A 20,241-nucleotide genomic window follows, 5' to 3' on the forward strand; every position below is an offset into this window, starting at 1 on the left:
TTGGGCCCACAGTGATGAGACAGGCAGGGCCTAACCAGATGGGGGTGGAACTGGCCCTTTCCTCCCCATCCCAACGAGACCCTGAGTCTCCACCCACGAACGGCCTTTCTGGCTCCTGATCAAGCTGCTTAATGGCCATGATCCAAAAGACTCAGGAACAAATCTTGGAACCTAGCAGGTTTTGGTAGAAATTCCTCCAGATTTAATTGTTAAAATTTCGGAATTTCAAAATCTAGCGGCCACTACTGCAGCCACGCGACATCATATGTTATTCATAACCAGCAATAGAAAAAAATGTCTATTGTTACCTTTTTCAGAAGATCTGAGTGTTGGGGTAAAATCCCAAAAAATAATGGTTGTCAAAATATTGAATGTAATCAAAGTAGAGAGTAAGGTAGAAATCATCTGCCCCACAGGTAGGGGGAGGGTGGGGGATGGGTGTATACTGGGGTTTTGGGGGGTGGAGAATGGGCACTGGTGAAGGTATGGGTGTTTCATTGTATGACCGAGACTTAAACCCAAAAGCTTTGTAACTGTTCTCACGGTAATTCAATAAATAAAATTATAAAAAATGAAAAAAAAACTAAAAAATAAAAGAATATGTTCTTCAGGCTCAAAGAGCTCATTCAGTAGACTGGACTATGTGCAAGAGGCCTGGGCTCATTCCTCAGCATAACATAATCCTTCAAGCACCAAACTGGGAGTAGCCCCTGAGGATCACTTCAAGAGACTAACCCCCTAAAAGACAATGTTATTTTTAAGAAATGCTACAGGGTCCAGAGAAATATTATAACGGGTAAGGCATTTGCCTTGCATGCGGCTGATCCAGGTTTTATCCCCAGCATCCTATATGGTCCGCCATCACCTCCAGGAGTAATTCCTGAGTGCAGAGCCAGGAGTAACTCCTAAGCATTGCTAGTTGTGACCCAAAAAGAAAAAAAATGGAATATGTGGGGGATGAGGGGCTTGGTGCCATATCCAGTGGTACTAAGGAGTTGTCCTGGCTCTGTGCTGAGAAATTATTGCTGGCAGTGACAGGAGACCATATACAGTGCCATTAATCAAATATGGGTGAGTTGTATGCAATGCAAGTGCCCTGAGCATTGTGGGGTGTGATCCAAAAAGCAATAAAATAAAATAAAGAAATGCTACAAAAATATTTTTTAGTAAAATGACTGGGTTTACTTTACCATATCACTGCAGTGATAGAAAAGAAGCAAGCATAGGTGAGGTAAAATGTGACATTTGTTAACAGTGGGAGACAAATTATTTAAGTTCATTATACTCTCTTATTCTGTGCAGAGCTGAAATTTTTCGTAAGAAATTAAAATAAGATCTCTGGCCCCAGAATATAGGGTGGAGAAGGGCAGTAAAGAAAAGAAATCAAGGGGGCAAGAAGAGAAAAATGTAAAACAACAGGAAGCAGAGGTTAAGGGGATTCGACTACATCAGTAATATAAAGTAGTATAGCTAAATATCCAAATCACAGAGGCAACAACACTGAAAACAAGAGAAACAAACTTAAACAATGAAATTGAAAAATGTGCCTGACAAGGTCTCAGGCTGGATATGGGTGGGTATGTGAGTATGAGGGAGCCTGCAACCCTGGTGGAGGGAAGAATTGCCACTGGTGGTGGAATTAGTGCTAAAACAAAGCATGTCTAAAACCCAACTATGAAAAACTTAGTAAACCGTGGGCTTTAGTAAATTTTTTTTTACAAAGAACATAACATAAAAGAAGGGGAAAATGATAAAGATAAATACCTCAAGAGGATATTATCAGAGTCAAGAGTTACAATAGTTGCCTCTGTTGCTTGTAATGAAATTAATTTGGCCAGAGCCTCTGATGTTTTGCCCTATAAATTAAAACAAGTATGTTAGCAATGCCAAGAAAGTAAAAGCTTCAGTTTTATCCAAAATGTAGATATAAGTATAACATTTATGTAAATGACAGATTTAGGTAAAAAAATTAGCTCAAATAAGGAAAAGTTTCACCTCAAATATAAGAAAATATAAAAATATATAATCAGATGTTTTACATTCAGGAGGAGGTCCAGGTTTGATCCCTGGCACAACAGGGTCTTCTGAGCACCGCTTCTTTCTGGGACCAGAGTGGTAATACAAATGGTAGGGTGTATGCCTTGCACCTGGCTGACCCAGGCTAAATACAGCACCCCATATGGTACCCAGATTACCACCAGGCATAGGACCTGTGCACCACTGGGTGTGGGCCAAAACAAAAAATGGTTCTGTTCAGTAAGTACTTAACTGAAAAATCAATGTGTATTTCCAAGAATTGGTCTGTAATATGTTATGGTGATACATCTACCCAAGATTTTAACAAGTGTTACCCTTTTTGTACTTTACCTTTGCAATATGTTCTAGCCACCGGCCTAGTGCAATAAACACAAATAGCATAGGAGGTGTATCAAAGAAAGTAATAGGGTTCACTTTGGCTCTCTCATACACTGCAACCAGAAGAATAACCAAGGAGTAGGCAAAAGCAATAGTGGTTGCCAGCACAATCAGTACATCCATATTCGCAGTTTTATGCTTCAGTGCTTTGTAGGCCTGAATGTAGAAGTACCAGCCTCCAAAAAACTGTAATTTAGAAACAATAATCATTGCTCTTTTTAAACAAAAGTTAAAAGTCACATATCTCAGTAATTAAGACACTGTTACTAACTGAAAACTAAGTTTTGAGTTGCATTGGCCAATTGAGGACTTATTAAACTTTTTCAACTTAGGACCTATTTTCATCAAGAGATGCAACACAAGCAAGCACTGCCAGAAACACCTTGGACTCATTAAGTAGTTGATTGTGAAACCTTTCACTGTTACCAAACTTTTATGTTACACACAGTTAGTTAACACTGGACTACAATTTAAGGAACTACTATCTAATCTATTGAACAATGAGAGATTTTAAATAAAAGCAACAGTCTCTGTTTCAGAAGATTTAAAGAAGGATTTAAAGAGCTGTGTGAATGCTGAAAGTAGACTATAGACCAAACATGATTGCCACCCAATGCCTCTTTTGCAAACCATAGCACCCGAAAGGAGAGAGAAAACAAAAGGGAATGACCTGCCACAGAGGCGGGGTGGGATGGGGGTGATGGGGGGCGGTTGGGAGGGATACTGGGATCATTGGTGGTGGAAAATGGGCACTGGTGGAGGGATGGATACTCAATAATTGTATAACTGAAACCCAAGCACAAAAATTTGTAAGTCTACAACTGTACCTCATGGTGTTTCACTAATAAAATTTTTTTAAAAAAATAAAGAGCCATTGTTCACCAATGTATATTCTATAATATAAAGAAAGTATAGGATGGCTCTTAGATTTTCTTTTTGATGCTAACAAAAACAGGAACTAGGAAAATAACCACATAATTCTGACGCAGGATTCCTTATTTTTTTCTCAAAAACCTGTCTTTTCCTGAAATGTTGCAATCAGTTACTAAAAATTGAATGGAAACCATCAGTGACCACCAAGGAAAGTTGTAACTCTGGGTTCCTTTTTGACCACAGCAGCTTTGATAAGGGCCACTTGACAGGAGTTTCTTACAGCAAATGTCTTCCTTTATAAAGCTTAATCTAAGTGGTATATCACAAGCCACTAGAGCTATTGGCTATTTCCACAAGTAGATATAATTGAAAAGATTATTTTTATTGGTATAGAGAAATACTCTAAGATGCTTTTAAAATCATCATTGACTTTTAATAAGATTTAGATAAATATATATATTAGAAATACTCTACAGTAAAAGTATCTAAAAAGAAAGTTTGAAACATAAATTTAAGCATCAGGCAGAATATAAACCATATTTAAATATAACAATTATAATTATCATGCAGGAGGCTGGCTTTGAAGCCTGGTGCCACATGATCTCCCAAGCACTTCCAGGAGCAGTCCACAAGTACAAAGTGATGCTTACACCCTAAGCATCACTGAGTGTGGTCCTCAAACAAAAAATCACAATTATCTTATGTAATAAAAGTACAAGAATTTTATTCATTTACTTTTGGGGTTTTGGGCCACACCCAGTGATGCTCAGAAATTATTCATGGGTCTGCACTCTCAAATTACTCCTGGAAGTGCTCAGGGAACCATATGGGATGCCAGGGATCAAATCCATGTCAGCCATGTGTAAGTAAAGTGCCCTACTTGCTATACTATCATTCCAGCCCTATAATGCTTATACTTAATATAATTGATGAAATTATAATTTTAACATAGCCTTAACGTTACAGACAACAGCAGATATAAATACTAAACCTAAAATATCTGAACTCTTTTTTTCTAATTTTGTCATTACATAATATCCTTTAGCTGTTAAAATGAATCTTCTCTCTACTTTAAACCACTCAGCTAAAGATTATCTTCATTAAAAATCCTGCATGAAATGATCGACTCCTGGCAAAAAAACTTCTTTGTAGTTAAAAATAGCCTTGATTGAAACCTTTTGGATATTTTTTTATTATTAACAAGTACACTTAAAATATTTCACTTGCCTGTACAGGAACACACAATAAAAATGAGAGTAAGTTCATAATGGATAATCCTGGAAGGATCTGAAGCTCTAAGAACATAGAAGAATGAATGTTGATTATTTCTTCTTGACTCATGTTCTTACTATGGTGAAGAGTTGCAAGGTGGTGATCCATAACCATCATATATATCATTAAGCCCATTACAGGGATACAGAAAAATAGGCTCACAAGGAAGGATCGTCTCCACCTTACACAGAAAAGAAAAATAATTTTAATATGTAATTAAGTGTTACAGAATTTAAGCACTATCATGAAATAAAATTGCAACTACCCAAATCAGGATGACACTGCAAATATAGACATGCCAAGAGGATGTTAAATTTATAACAAAGAGTCAAAATCTGTTTTTGAGGGCTGGAACGATAGCACAGCAGGTAGGGCATTTGCCTTGCACGCGGCCAACCCAGGTTCGATTCCCAGCATCCCATATGGTCCCCTGAGCACCACCAGGATTCCTGATTACAGAGCCAGAAGTAACCCCTGTGCAATTCCAGGTATGACCCAAAAAGCAAAAAAAATATTGTTTTTGACTCTCCTTCAGTACTTACTGTTGTATTTCTCGTTTATGGTCTAGGTGACTTGCTGACCGATCCTTCTTGACCAAAGCAGCTTCAAATCCTAAGCTCTGAGAAAATTCATGAGAAAATCATTACTTCATTGAATATATTATTATATAGACAAATTCTATGGCATGGAATTATCATTGAAACAATTTAAACTACTGATTGTAAGTCTCTCTGTAGAATACAATTGCATTCCCTGCTCTTCGTTACCTCTGTTCTAACCAAAGACTATTTCCTCAGTTCTATTAAGTTTTATTCTACTGCTGTCAAACTCATGATTAAATCAACTATACTTGTCCTCAGTGAAGGGTGTTATATCAAAAATAAACTCCAATAAGTAATTTTAGAAAAAAAAGTGGTAGAATCTGTTACTTGGTTAGGATGACCAAGTGTTTGATGACACAATAAAAAAAGAAATCATCAGAAAAACCATAACTCATTCAAGACAAATATCATCTCATCTATTAATACTGATGTATATTAATAGGCTTTTAAACAGATTTTCTGAAAGGACCACTCCTGGCAGTGCCTGTGAGACACTTTTGGAATGCTCAGGGAACCATGAGAATTGAACCAGGGAATTGAATCTGGGCTTCTGGCATGCAAAGCATGTGCTTTAGCCCTTTGTGCTTAAATCAGCTATTTTTTACATTTTATTTTATAGTTTTTTACTTTATTTTTGTATTTATTATTTTACTTTTACATTTTAGCTTTGATATGTATCTATCCATTTATCTCCCAAACAAGTACAAAAAGCTAAAATATAAGTTACAAAAGCTAGCACCATATTAAATACATTGTTCCAATAAAAATTCAAAGACTGCATAAGCCATCTTTATTCTTGTTCTAGGAGAGAAATGAATGAAAATAATCTACTCAAAATATAAAATGAAAAACAACTCCAATTAATAGTCATTTGGGTTGAAACAGTAACATACATTATATTTTCAACTGCAGGGGAAAATTTCAACTGTAAGGAATATCTAAGATTGATGATAAGCTTCAGCTACTGAAGAAATCTAATATTGTTGACAGAATGTAACAATGAGAAAAGCAATCACAAAATCTGGAATAAGAATGATAAGGCTCAATTTCACATAAGATGCTAATTAGCAAGTGACTTTGAGCAAAGTAAGTTCACTTTGGTAAAAGTTTCCTCATTTCAAAAATAAAGAAACTAGTACTATTTTGAGAATTAAAGAGCTGAAGTTTTACTATCTTTAAAACTGGCACATAATAGGTACTCAACTTTACAAAGATGCTTTGTGTGTGTCTATATATATATATGTATATGTTTTTCTATACCAATAAGATGTTTCCTTACCAAATAATATGCTGAAGATCATAGAATACCAAAGCTAAAACACATTATACTTTTAAGCATTTTTTACATGTATAAGACGTTATGATTTACTGAACAAGAGATAATTTTTCACAAAGGAAAAAGTTTGGTCTCTGAAATTTCTTAACTTAAACTTTAAAATATTTTATTTTTTAACCTAACCAACAATAAATATAGCAGGATATTTAGATTTTTGGGTGATTATCATGAATCTTATAACAAATCATAATGCACTTTCATTTTCTAAATATATTTAAATGATATACAGTATTAACTAAAGTTTGAAACTGATAATAGTGATAGTGGTGTGGCATAGTAATTATATACCAAAATCATAAACACTAACATTATTGTAAATATATTGATAAACTACAATAATTTTTAAAATAAAGAGCACAGAATGAAATAACACATCTAACTCATTTTAGTAGGATATTTTATACAATAAATAAATCCGAGTAAACACTCACATATGGTACCAATTTGACTTTACTTAATTGTCCCTGATAAAGAACAAAGGAAAAAAGCCAACACATTGAAATGACTTTTTTGCAACGAGGGATAACTGCATGGTGCTTAGGAACCATATGGTGCCAGAGATCAAGCCCAGGGTTCCCAAATGCAAAACATATGTTCCAGTCATTTGAGCCATCTCCCTGACTCCATAAATGAATTTTGGAAAGAATCTTGTCTGTCACAAACAAAGGGATCAAATGAATTATTTTTTATTATCTGATACAAACCACAAGTGATTCAAGGAAATGCTGACTAGGTTAGAAAACAAACAGCAAAGGCAGGTCTTGGCACTTACTTCAATTGTATGAATAATATCTCTGGGACCAATAATTTCTGGATCATATTTAATATGTGCTTTGTTGGTTGCCAGGGCCACAGAGCAGTAAAAGATCCCTTTCTGTTTTGTAAGGGTAGATTCTATTTTATGAACACAGGAGGCACATGTCATTCCTCTGACCTGTTAAAGAACAAAGGCTTTTTTACTTAGAAATCATTTTTTCCCTTATTAAACAAGAGCTGGTACTTTACAATTCTGTAACACAGAGATAACAAGAAACAGGATCTACACAAATAATATGCTTTAGATAGAATAACTGAAACATTTTATAGCACACTGAATAATGATATGGTCCCAGCTTTATCAGGTCAAATAAAAGAGCGTTTAATTAGTAGTCTCCTTCACCTATATTTCCTCAGAAACAGCAATTGGGAGAAAGCCTCTATCATTGTTTCTATCATTCAATGCCTTGTTTCCCATTAGAATTTTTTCTCATTTAGCTGACAAATATAGCCGTTAGTATTATCTTCAGTGAAAGTTAATGTATGACAAATGTTTTCTATCTTAGTATAACTAAATCTGTACAGCAAAGCCTGGCAAACTAACTGTGATGTACTCGATATGCCAAAAACAGTAACAATAAGTCTCACAATGGAGACATTACTGGTGCCTGCTTGAGCAAATCAATGAAAAACGGGAGGACAGGACAGTGCTACAGTGCTACAGTATAACTAAATATATTCACCCCTATCTAGAAGAGGAAGGTTATATTCAGTTTGATGTTGCATTCTAAAATTTAGGAACATGAATTACTGAAATGATTATATGAGAAGGGCAACAAATTCTTTCCACAAATAGTAATAATAAAGCTATAAAAATGTTTTATGAAAAACACTGAAAGACTTTGGTAGATAACCAAAGTATATTCAACTAATTAATCTAATGCTGAAGAATTTGTACAGAAGGTTTATCATTAATAATGCAGTAAAGTTCTCTTAGTGTTCTCTCCTCCATAACTGCAATAAGAAAACTGGCAGAAAAAATGACAGAACAGTAACCAGAGTGATACTACAGTGGGTAGTGTATTTGCTTTATACACAGTAGCCCCGGGTTCAATCCCTGGCACTACATATGGTTCCCCAACCCCCACCAAGACTTATCCCTAAGCACAGAGCCAGGAGTAAGTCCTGAGGACAGCCACAAGCAAAAAAAAAAGAAGACAAAACAGAGGGCCAGAGTGATAATATGGGGGGTAGGACAGCATCTGCCTTGCATACAGCCAACCTAAGTTCGATCCCCGGCATCCCATATGTTCCCCAAGTACCATCAGGAGTAATTTCTGAGTGTAGAGCTAAGAGTAGCCCCTGAACACCAGGTGTGACAAAAAAGGTATAAAAATTAAAAATAATTTTTATTAAAAAATAATTTCAGAGTCAAGCTGGCAATATAGCAATGAACAGTGTTTGATAGCTGCAAAAACACTATTAAAACTTGAATTAATCTCAGTTTAATCACACTAGATACCCCGATGAGTCTGGGATGAGGGAAAGCTCCCGGAAAGATTAGAAATAATCTAAAACAAAATCTAATCAAAGACAAATTGTACATAAAATGGCAAAGGTCAAAGAGAATCCTAAAAGGATAAAATAGTAAAAGCAAGAAAATAACAGACATGTATATAAGGGAACATTTCCATAAGACTCACAGCAGATTTATCACCTGAGACTTTATAGGCCAGAGATATACAGTGTTGAAAGGAAAACACCTCTAATCAGAAATGTGCTATCCATAAAAGCTCTCACTCAGATTTTATGTAACAATTTTAAAAATGCAGGGGTCGATTGCCCCATAGCTGGAAACCTGCTGAATGAGCGGAAGGGAGAAGGCAGATGGAATGGAGAAGGGATGACTAAGAAAATGATGGCTGGAGGAATCAGTCGGTATGGGAGATGTGTGCCGAAATTAGATAATGGACCAAACATGATGACCTCACAGTGTCTGTATTGCAAACCATAATGCCCCAAAGTAGAGAGAGAAAGTATTAAGAATATTTTCTGCCATGGAGGCAGGAGGAGGGTGGGGAAGGGCTGTATACTGGGGAGATTGATGATGGGGAATGTGCACTGGTGGAGGGATGGGTGTTTGATCATTGTGTGATTGTAATCCAAACATGAACGCTTGTAACTATCTCACGGTGATTCAATGAAATTATAAAACAAAACAAAAAATACAGAGGCCAGAGTGATAATATAGCAGGTAGGGCATTTGCCTTACATGCAGCCAACCCGGATTTGATCCCTGGAACCCCATATGGTCCCCTGAGCCCAACCAGGTATAACCCCTGAGCCAGGAGTAAGCCGTGAGCACCACAGGGTGTGACTCCAAAACAAAAAAAAATTATACTTTATGTTCCCCAGATGAATGCAATCTTTCTATGTCTATCCCTTTCTTTCTGAGTCATTTCGCTTAACATGATACTTTCCATGTAGTACCACTTGTATGTAAATTTCATGACTTCATCTTTTCTAAGAGCTACATAGTACTCCATTGTGTAAATGTACCAAAGTTTCTTTAACCAGTCATCTGTTCTCGGGTACGCAAACCACAACACCCAATAAGAGAGAGAGAACAAAAGGGAATGCCCTGCCACAGAGGCAGGGTGGGATATGGGGGATGGGGGGGTGGGAGGGATACTGGGATCCATGGTGGTGGGAAATGGGCACTGGTGGAGGCACAAAAATTTGTAAGTCTACAACTGTACCTCATGATGTTTCACTAATAAAAATTTTTTAAAAATAAAAAAAAAATTATAGACAAACAACAGTGAAAAGCATTCATAGTTACTACACTGGCTTTGCAAAAAAACACCAGTCTCCTATAGAAGGCAAAGAACCCCTACTCAGAAGTAGCAAGATACTTAAAAACATAAAAGAAATGTGGACAACAGTGTTTTCCAGAGTCAGTTATACTGTTATACTTAGAGTGCTGAAATCAGAGGGGATTGTAGTAATCTCAGGTGCAATTGGGGAGAAGAGAAAGATGATCTTCTGCTTGGTCACTTAAATAGATTTCCAGGAAGGCACTGAGTAACTTTTTTATGAAAAGGAGGTAATAGGCCAAATAAGTCTGGGAACATCCTAACACCGAGGCTTCTAAGATGAAACTTGAGATTTACTTGCTTAAAACTTGAATGAAATATAAATTCAAAACTCTAGTGTAAACTTCCTGGCAACTTGAAAATAAAAATAATTAAAATATATTAAAAAAGGAAAGAGAAATTAAACAAGAACACTCCAGAAGAAGCAGATTCAATTACGGGGGGGGGGGGGGGGGGGGTGGCGTAAATATGAGAAGAAAGAAGCAAACTACAAAAGACTCTGAATTCATATAGAAAAGTGGCAATAAATTTCTTGATATCACTACTAAAATAATATCACTATGCAGCGACAGAGATAGTACAGCCTTACACTATACTGCTGACCTGGGTTTGATCCCCGGCACCATATATGTTTCTGAGCCCCCACCATAAGTGAACACTGAGTGCAGAGTCTTAAGTCAGCCATGAGCACTGCCAGGTGTGGCTCCAAGCCAAGAAATATGTAGTATCATCAAATGTCTATAGTGGTGTGAGTGGACTTCTATCACTTATTCCTAATCTTAGAGGAATGAGTTTCAGGCACAAGACAATAAAGTTCACTGCTATATTATTAATATAATGCTGAAAGTCCTAGTTATAGCAATTAGGCAAGGAAAAAAGTGATCTAAATTGAGAAAGAGAAGGGAGAAACATGATGCTCGCCATAACCATACCATCAGAACCTGCGCAAGGTTGTTTCAATTGGGGTGCGCAGAGGGGGCAGGTGGGATCCCTCTTGCCCCAAGGGACCCAGCCCCAGCAGCTGAAAACCTCCAGAACTCAACCGCCACCCTGCTCACAAATCCTCTCCACATGCTCAGGCCAAGTCTCACCCACAAGTGAACTCCCAAAATACCCAGGTATACGGTACTTTGTGACTGAGAATTCTGGATTCAACAGGACTGGGAATGGAGATCCTCTGCCTGTCACTTCCCACCCCATCTCCAGCAACTCAGTAGTCATGCCCATAAGCCACCCTGGCTGGCGCCAGATAATCTCGTCATTGGTTGCCATCCTGATTACATGTCCTTTTCTCCCAGAAGGGAGCAACACTACGCTCACCATAACCATGCCACCAGACCCTGAGCCAGGCTGTTTCACTCAGGGCATCCCAGAGGGGCGGTGGATGAGACCCCTGCCCACTCCAATGGGCCCAACCCAAGCAGCCGAAAACCTCCTGAACTCAACTGGTGCCCTGCTCACAGCCGCTCTCCACATGCTTGGGCCAAGTCTCACCCACAAGTGAACCTTTCCCTGGACAACATGGCTGCAACTGCAGCCGCGAGGCACTTCATAGGACACGCCCTATCCATAATCCAAGAGTACCGCACCACATTTGATGGGATTCAAAGTAGGAAGCAACCAACCTTAGAGGGAAATGTTATATTATTTTGGTTCTGCTTTGGGGCATGGATTGGGGTTTGGGATGGAAACACCCGAAATATGATATTGGGAAGGTGTAATTAGGTGGTGGGATTGGTGTTTGAATACTAAATGTAATCAAATATTGTGAACTAAAAATAAAAATAAAATAAATTGAGAAAGAAGCCAAACAACCACTATTTTTAGATGACATAAATGACATAATATACCTTGAAAACTCTAAACATTAAAAAAAAACTATTAAAAACAAAAGAGAAAAATGATAGCCTACAAAATTAGTACACAAAAATCCTGCATTTCTATATCCAAACAATGGAGTTTGAGAGGAACAACATTTAGTGGAGGTATGGTGCCACCAGCAGGTCAATCTGTACCTAGGAGGCAAGTGCAGCAGCAGCCTGATGGCGCCTTCTGACTTCCAGATACCCCAAAATTGCTGCTGTGCCTTTGGCCAGACCCCAAAAACTTGGGGCAAAGCTTACCAAGAAAGTAAACGGCCAAAAGTTAGGTATGTGGAAGACATACCCACAAACCACCTCCTGTTCAGCTATATAATTGGAGGCATGGCCTCTCTGGTTCCTGATTGAACTGCTTAACGGGCATGATCCCAGAGACTCAGAAAAAATTCTCGAAACCCAATGGCTTTTGGCAGAAATGCATCCAGTCCCTGCAGTAGGTTACAGGTGCTGGGCCATCCCAGGTAGGAAAAGGTTTTGTGCCTTGGCCTGTTCCCCCTGGCAACCCGGTGGCCGCCATCCTCCAGAGGCCATTGGACAGTCAGGTTTGGGCCCACAGTGACGAGACAGGCAGGGCCACAAGGGATGGGCCACACGAGACCACGAATCTCCGCCCACAATCAGCCTTTCTGGCTCCTGATCAAGCTGCTTAATGGCCATGATCCAAGAGACTCAGGAACAAATCTCAGAATCCAGCAGGTTTTGGTAGAAATCCCTCCAGATTTAATTGTTAAAATTTCAGAGTTTCAAAATCTAGCGGCCACTACTACAGCCACACAACATCATATGTTATTCATAACCAGCAATAGAAAACAAATTGTCTACTGTTCTCTTTCCGGCAAATCTGAGTGTTGAAGTAAAATCCCAAATAATAATGGTGAGTCTGATGCCAAAATATTGAAAGTAATCAAAGTAGAGAGAGAGTAATGTGGAAATCATCTGCTCCACAAGTAGGGGGAAGGTGGGGGATGGGTGTATACTGGGGTTTTTTGGGGTGGAAAATGGACGATGGTGAAGGTACTGGTGTTTCATTGTATGACCGAGACTTAAACCCGAAAGCTTTGTAACTGCTCTCACGGTGATTCAATAAATAAAATTATCACGATCACGACCACCCTGTTGTTCGTCGATTGCCTCGAGCAGGTGCCAGTAACGGCTTCTTCGTCCTAGCCCTGAGATTTTTTTTTTTAAAGTGCCATATTCAAGGCTTTTTCAGGGTTAGGAATGAGACCCATCATTGTTACTGGTATTTGGCATATTGGGTATACCACGGGGAGTTTGCCAGACTTTTATAATTTTATAAATAAAATTATAAAAAATGAAAAAAAAAGTAAGCTGGAATTCATGCCCAATTCAATCAGCTAATCAGTGGTTGAATAAATAGCAGTACTCCTACATTTAAAAAAAGTAAAATAAAAATAAAAAGTCTGTTTTTATTCCATCACAAAAAAAGAGAGGAACAACATTTATAATTGCTTCAAAAGGAATCAATAATTTAGTAATCAACAAAAGAAGCGAAAACCATACACACCAGAAATTGTAAAAGCTAGAAAATAAAAAACAAGGAGAGACTGGAGTGACAATACAGTGGGTGGGGCACTCGCCTTGCAGCAGCTGACCCAGGTTTGATCCCTGGTATCCCATATGGTGGCCCGAGTCAGCCAGGAGTGAACTCTGAGCAGACAATCAGAAGTATGTCCTGAGCACTACTGGGTGTAACCCACCCCCTGTCCCCCCCCCAAAGAAAACAGAACAAACAAGGAAATTTTTAAAAAATATGTTCACTGATTGGAAGAATATATATTGCTAAAATTACCATCTTACTCCAAGGATTAGAGAGTTTTAATATAGTCCACATGAAACTTGGAATGGGTTTCTTCAAGGACACAGAACAAAATTTACTAAAATCTGTATGAAGCCACAACTACCCCAGTCCCCAAATGGCCAAAAAAATACAGAGAGAAAAATCAGAAGCATCATGTAACTTGTCTTAAGACTCTATTACAAAGCTATAGTAATTAGAACAGTGTAGAATTCAAATAAAAGGAGGCACTGGGACAAATGCAACAAAACTGAGTCCATAAACAAATGCTCAGATATATGGACAGCTAATTGAAAACAAAGAAATGAAGTACATAAGGCAGGGAAGAATAGTCTCTTTAAAAAATCATGCGGGTGGGGGTATGGTGCCGTCAGCAGGCCAATCTGTACCTGTGAGGCAAGTGCATCAGCAGCCTGATGGCACCGTCAGACTTTCAGATACCCCAAAATTGCTGCTGTGCCTTTGGCCAGACCCCAAAAACTTGGGGCAAAGTTTACCAAGAAAGTAAAAGGCCAAAATTTAGGTATGTGGGAGACACAACCACAAACCACCTCTGGCTCAGCTATATAATTGGAAGCATGGCCTCTCTGATTCCTGATTGAACTGCTTAACAGCCATGATCCCAGAGACTCAGAAATGAATCTCGGAATCCAAAGGCTTCTTGGCAGAAATGCATCCTGTTCCTGCAGTAGGTTACTGGCACCTGGCCACTTCAGGTGGCAATAGGTTTCAAGCCTTGGCCTGTTCCCCCTGGCGACCCAGTGACTGCCATCCTCCAGAGACCACTGGACAGTCAGGTTTGGGCCTGCGGTGACGAAACACGTGGGGTCTCACCAGATGGGGGTGGAACCAGCCCTTTCCTCCTCATCCCAATGAGACCCCAAGTCACCACCTACAAACAGCCTCTCTGGCTCCTGATCAAGCTGATTAATGGCCATGATCCCAGAGACTCAGAAACAAATCTCGAAACCCAGCAACTTTTGGTAGAAATGCGTCTGGATTGCATACATGGTGGCCACTGCCTCAGAGCTTATTGGAAAGCCAGGTATGAGCTGGGAGTGATGGGGCAACTGCAGTCTCATGGGAAGGGGAGGGGTACCAGCTCGTCCTTCACGCCCTACCGAGGTCACAAGTTGCCCCCCAACGAGCGGCTCTCCGGCACAGCCATGGCTCCAGAGGCAAAAGGACTTAGTCCAGAGCCCGGCAGCTTGCAGCAGAAAAGTGAATGGACTAGGCATTAAACTATGGTGCCATGCCTTCCCGGGAGGGAAAGGGTGTTGCTCCCTTCCACCTCCCCCCCACCCCCCAGCAGCAGGGTGGCCGCTGCCTCAGAGCTCATGGGAAAGCCAGGTATGAGCCGGCAGTGATGGGGCAACTGCAGTCTCATGGGAAGGGGGGTGGTACCGGCTCACCCTTCACGCCCTACCGAGGTCACGAGTTGCACCCCACGAGTGGCTCTACGGCAAAGCCATAATACCAGATGCACAGAAACCAATCTCGTAATTATCTGGCTCTTTGCAGAAATCCAAAATCATTATATGATTCTCATAACCAGCTATGGAAAACAAAGTATTTCACAATGCCTTTTCAGCAATTCTGATTGTTATGGGGCGGGGGGTGGGGGGGAATTCTAAACAATAATGGTACATCTCTTGTAGAAATAATGAATGCAATCAATGTAGAGAAGAGTTAAGTAGAAATCATGTACCTCACAGGCACTGGGAGGGGTGGGAGGCGGGTATATTGTGGTTCTTGGTGGTGAAAAATGAGTACTGGTGAAGGGAAAGGTGTTTGATCATTGTATGACCGAGACTTAAACCTGGAAGCTTTGTAACTTTTCCCACAGTGATTCAATAAATAAATATAAGAAAAAAATCATGGGGGCAATTTAAAAAAATCATGGGGACTGGAGCAATAGCACAGTGGTTAGGGCTTTGCCTTGCATGTGGCCCACCCAGGTTCGATTCCCAGCATCCCATATGGTGCCCTGAGCAACGCCAGGGGTGATTCCTGAGCGCAGAGCCTGGATTAACCCCTGTGCATCTCCAGGTGTGACCCAAAAAAGAAAAAATAAATAAATAATAATAATAATTAAAATTTTTTAAAAATCATGCTGGGAATACAGGACAGCCACATGCAAAAGAGTGAAACTGGATCATTATCTCAAACCATGCATGGAAGTAAATTCAAAAATGGACCAGCATTTCACAGAACTGAGTTTCTGTGGGTAATTGAAAGGAGGGACATTGGAGGCATTGGGAGAGGGAGTTGGGTACACCAGTGATGGGGGTGGTATTGGAATTATGCACAAGGGAAACTTTCACTAACAGTACTGTATATCATGGTACCACAAAAGGCTGTAGTGCATGTTACACATGCAGAGGCTCTAGTTCCATTCCTATCATTGCATATTTCCCTGAGCATTGCTGTGGTGGCCTCGAAGACCCTCAGAACTTCTGTATAAAAGCAAAACCAGTCTTAGTGTCACTAGGAATGTCCACTGGGCCACCTGGGCACTGTTTGGCAGACCGCCACTAATGATTTAGATGTTAGACCTAGATGTTAGACCAAAATCTATAAAATACATTTAAGAAGCGCAAGGGAAGTACCTCAATTGGCACAGCAAATTCTTGGCAGTACAAGGCCTTGAGTTAAATCCCTAGCATCTCATGGTCTCCTAAGTACTACTATATAAAGGCCCCAATGGCCACCGGGCACTTCCATGAATGGCCCCAGTGGGCCCTAAGCACAGTTCAGGTGGCTCTGGTTGACCTTGAATTCTTAAACATTACATATGCACCACCAGGCTGAATATAGCCAAGAGTGGCCCCAGAGTCAAGCAGTATCACCGAGGGTAGCTGCAATTTAAAAAACATAAAAATGAAAATATGAGAAAAACACTTCTTTATAGTTTCTTCTAAGTTTTATTCAAGAATAAACTCTAACAAGGGAAACAAAAATAAACAATGGGATTATATCAAATTAAAAAGTTCTTTAAGAAACCATCGCTAGGGGCTGGAGTGATAGCACAGTGGGTAGGGCGTTTGCCTTACACACAGTCAACCCTGGTTCTATTCCCAGAATCCCATATGTCCCCTGAGCACTGCCAGGAGTGATTCCTGAGTGCAAAGCCCGGAGTAACCCCTGAGCATCGCCAGGTGTGACCCCCCCCCCCAAAAAAAGAAACCATTGCTAAAATAGAGTTGAAGAGACAGTAAAATGGCACTTGTTTTGTATGTGGCTAACTGGAAACACAGCACTCTATATAGTTCCCTGAGTACCATATAAGATTATCTGAACACCACTAGGATTGACTGTTGAGAACAGAGCCAGAAGTAGCCCATGAGCACAGCCAAGTGTGGCCCTAAGTCCCTACTCCCCAGAAAAACAAAAACAAAAATCTATCACCAAAACAAAAAGATATCCTATGGAATTGGAGGAAATATTCACACATCAAATATATGACAAAGGATTTCATATTACCAAGATACATAAACGATTTACAAAAACTCATCATCAACAACAGAAACAAACACTCCGTTAAAACATGGTGGTGCATATGTAAAAGTAAACAGAAACTTCTCGAAAGACCTACAAATGGTCAATAGGAACTTACAAATTCTCACTGTAGGTGATTATTAGGGGAACACAAATGAAAACAACAATGATTTATCACCCTATTATCAAAAAGGCCAGAAGCAAATGCTGATAGCTGTATGGGGGGAAAAGGAACCCATACTCATTATTAGTTTGACTATATACTGGTTGCACTCCATGGAAAACAGTTTGGAGACTTCTCAAAAAATATATAAATAGCCTCAAGACTGAAGAGATAGGACAGGAAGTAAGACACTTGCCTTTGCATGCAGCTGTGGAGTAAGTGATCTTGGTTCAGATTCCCAGTACCACGATGGTTCCTCAAGCACCACCAGGGGGGTCACTCCTGAGTGCAGAGCCAGGAATAGCCCCTGTGCAATGCTGAGTGTGACCCCCCTCCCCCCAAAAAACCACAAAATTTAAATTATCTCTTTCAGGGCAGTGTCTAGAGGAATTTTGAATGGTCTAGCAAGTGACATACTATCCTATAATAGTTTATAACAAAATTGGGTTGTTACAAACCCTTGAAAATAGATTTATCTGTATACCAAAAAAAGTTGGAAAGACACCAAAATTATGTAGAATGACACTAAAATCGTGAGGTGTGCTCAAACAACTTTGAGTAGTTTGCACTGTTGAGACCTAAAGTACTTAAGAGGTTGTCTAAAACAAAAAAACTGAAGTAGAACCTCTGGTATTCCCATGTGTGGTGTGTCAGTGACTGGATCAAATGTTCTTTCCTTAGTGAGAGCAGAAAATTGTTGTGAAAATGTTAAAGGCACAAGTACAGAGCAAGCAAAATTTAAAATTAAGCTTTTTTGAGTAATTAAAAATCGAAGTAATGTATGATCCAGTAATTCCAATCTTAGTATCTATTAAATGTCTATTTAATAGAACATCTTAAAATCTATTCAATGAACACGAAACACTAATTTGAAGTTATGTTCACAAAACATAATAGCGAGGATCTTGAAACAAACCTAGTGATGAGTAGATTTGCTTTACCCAAAGCTGTCGTATAATTCACACAATGGAATAAAACTCAGCTTAAAGAGGAAATCTTCCCTTTTGCTACACATAGATGGAACTGAAAGGGGTCATACTAAGTGAAGTAAGTGATAAGACAAAGGAATGATTTAACAGATCCGTGGTTTACAAAGAAACAAAATATGCAAAGAGTAGTGTTGGATGTAAACAAATCCTTAGACTCAGACCCATAGAACTGAGATAGGTAAGAGGGGGAATGGGAGGAAAGGACTGTGTGGCAGTATTTCAGCATTGTGGTGCTTGGCCTGGTGTTATGATACACTGTAGCCTTAAATCAGATAACAATCACATTCTTATAAATTAATATTACCTCAATAAACATTTAGAATAAATTGTTTTAGAAATTTAGAAATTAAGGGGCTGGAGCGATAGCACAGCAGGTAGGGCATTTGTCTTGTATGCAGCTGACCCGGGTTCAAGTCTCAGCATCCCATATGGTCCCCTGAGCACTGCCAGGAGTGATTCCTGAGTGCAACACCAGGAGTAACCCCCAAGCATCTCCAGGTGTGACCCCAAAAACAAACAAAAAAAAGGAAATTCAGAAATTAAGCAAAAGTTTATAGTAATCCTGGAACAATTTATTCCAAGATCTGGTATGTTCTAAAAAAACAGCATGACATTTTGTGTTAATTTTCCTTATTCCCATCCCTTTCTTACCCAACCTGTGATAGGCATAAAGACAAATAGGTTGAAATCCAGTAGTGAGGAAAACACATACTTAGAATTCTTTTAAAGCCTCATTTCCAGAGAATTGTCATTATTTTCCTAAGTACCTCCACTTGCAGAGATGTCTGTTATTGCCCTAAACAAAGCTCAAAGTACAAAGATCTTCTTACTAGAAGAATTTGTCAAAAACAGACAATTTAACCTCATTGCTACTTGGGTCAATAGTTAACATTTGAGACTAACAAAAGGCTGTGTGTGTTCAGAAAAGACCTGAGAAGATCCTGACCTAAGACCTTGAGCTGACATTTAGGATATATGGTAGGAAAAAGTGGAGGCTTACATAAACAAACTTAAGACAAACTGCATGGCTGAGTGCTGATGACATACCAGACACAACACTTATACAAAGTTCCTCAGCAAAGTGGGAGACCTATTGGATCTAGATATTTTAAAAAAATTTTAGTGTAATCATTAAGTGACTAACCAAGCAGAAACTTCAACTAATGAAGCTAGCCAAACAGAGATTTCAGTGACCAGATACAAGTAAGAATATAGATTTTGCAAAATTAGTAGTGGCATTTTGTAGAAGTCACTAAATAGTAACAAACTATGGGAAATTGGCTTCCTAACAAAAAAATCCAAAGGAAGAAGTTAGTTTTTGGTAGAATATAGGGGGAAAGGTTTTGTTTTGTTATTGTTGTTTTGGGGTTTTCTTTAGGTTTGGTTTGGTTTTTTATTATGAATACCCTGTGTTTAGGGGCTACTCCCAGTTTGTTCTTCAAGGGCTATGCAGACCTCAGTATTTGGGGTACACTTGTGGTGCTTGGTGGAAACTGTAATGCCAGGGATTGAACCCCAGTCTCCTGCATGCAAAGGGTGCACTTCGGCCAGTTAAGCTAATTCCCCAGTCCTTCCCATGAGGCTTCAATCAGAGTTCTCAGCAGAAATTTATGGGTAGGAAAGAATATAATGAAATGTTCAAAATACTCAAAAATAAAAATTGCCAGACAGCAATACTATATCCTATAAAACCATCTTTAAGATGTGGGAAGAACTTTACAGATAAGCACACCTGAAGGAACTTAGCAGTATTAGGCCTCCT

General features: G+C 39.2%; 1 protein-coding gene and 1 non-coding gene across 2 annotated transcripts in view; both read right to left on the minus strand.

Moving 5' to 3' along the window:
* ATP7A (ATPase copper transporting alpha) overlaps positions 1-20,241 on the minus strand; it is a 131,277-nt gene that overhangs the window by 58,528 nt on the left and 52,508 nt on the right. Inside the window, exons 6-10 of the mRNA XM_056124115.1 lie at positions 7,271-7,432; positions 5,103-5,179; positions 4,516-4,741; positions 2,368-2,601; positions 1,765-1,856 (exon numbers count right to left, since the gene is read on the minus strand). Of these exons, the coding sequence (XP_055980090.1) occupies positions 1,765-1,856; positions 2,368-2,601; positions 4,516-4,741; positions 5,103-5,179; positions 7,271-7,432 (791 nt within the window). The remainder of the gene's footprint in view (positions 1-1,764; positions 1,857-2,367; positions 2,602-4,515; positions 4,742-5,102; positions 5,180-7,270; positions 7,433-20,241) is intronic.
* Positions 3,428-3,551, minus strand: LOC130032704 (small nucleolar RNA SNORA16B/SNORA16A family). Its single transcript, XR_008793877.1, has one exon. It is a non-coding gene; the product is annotated as a small nucleolar RNA SNORA16B/SNORA16A family (small nucleolar RNA).

The sequence above is a fragment of the Sorex fumeus genome, unplaced genomic scaffold, assembly GCF_029834395.1.
Source record: "Sorex fumeus unplaced genomic scaffold, SorFum_2.1 ptg000050l, whole genome shotgun sequence".
NCBI lineage: Eukaryota > Metazoa > Chordata > Mammalia > Eulipotyphla > Soricidae > Sorex > Sorex fumeus.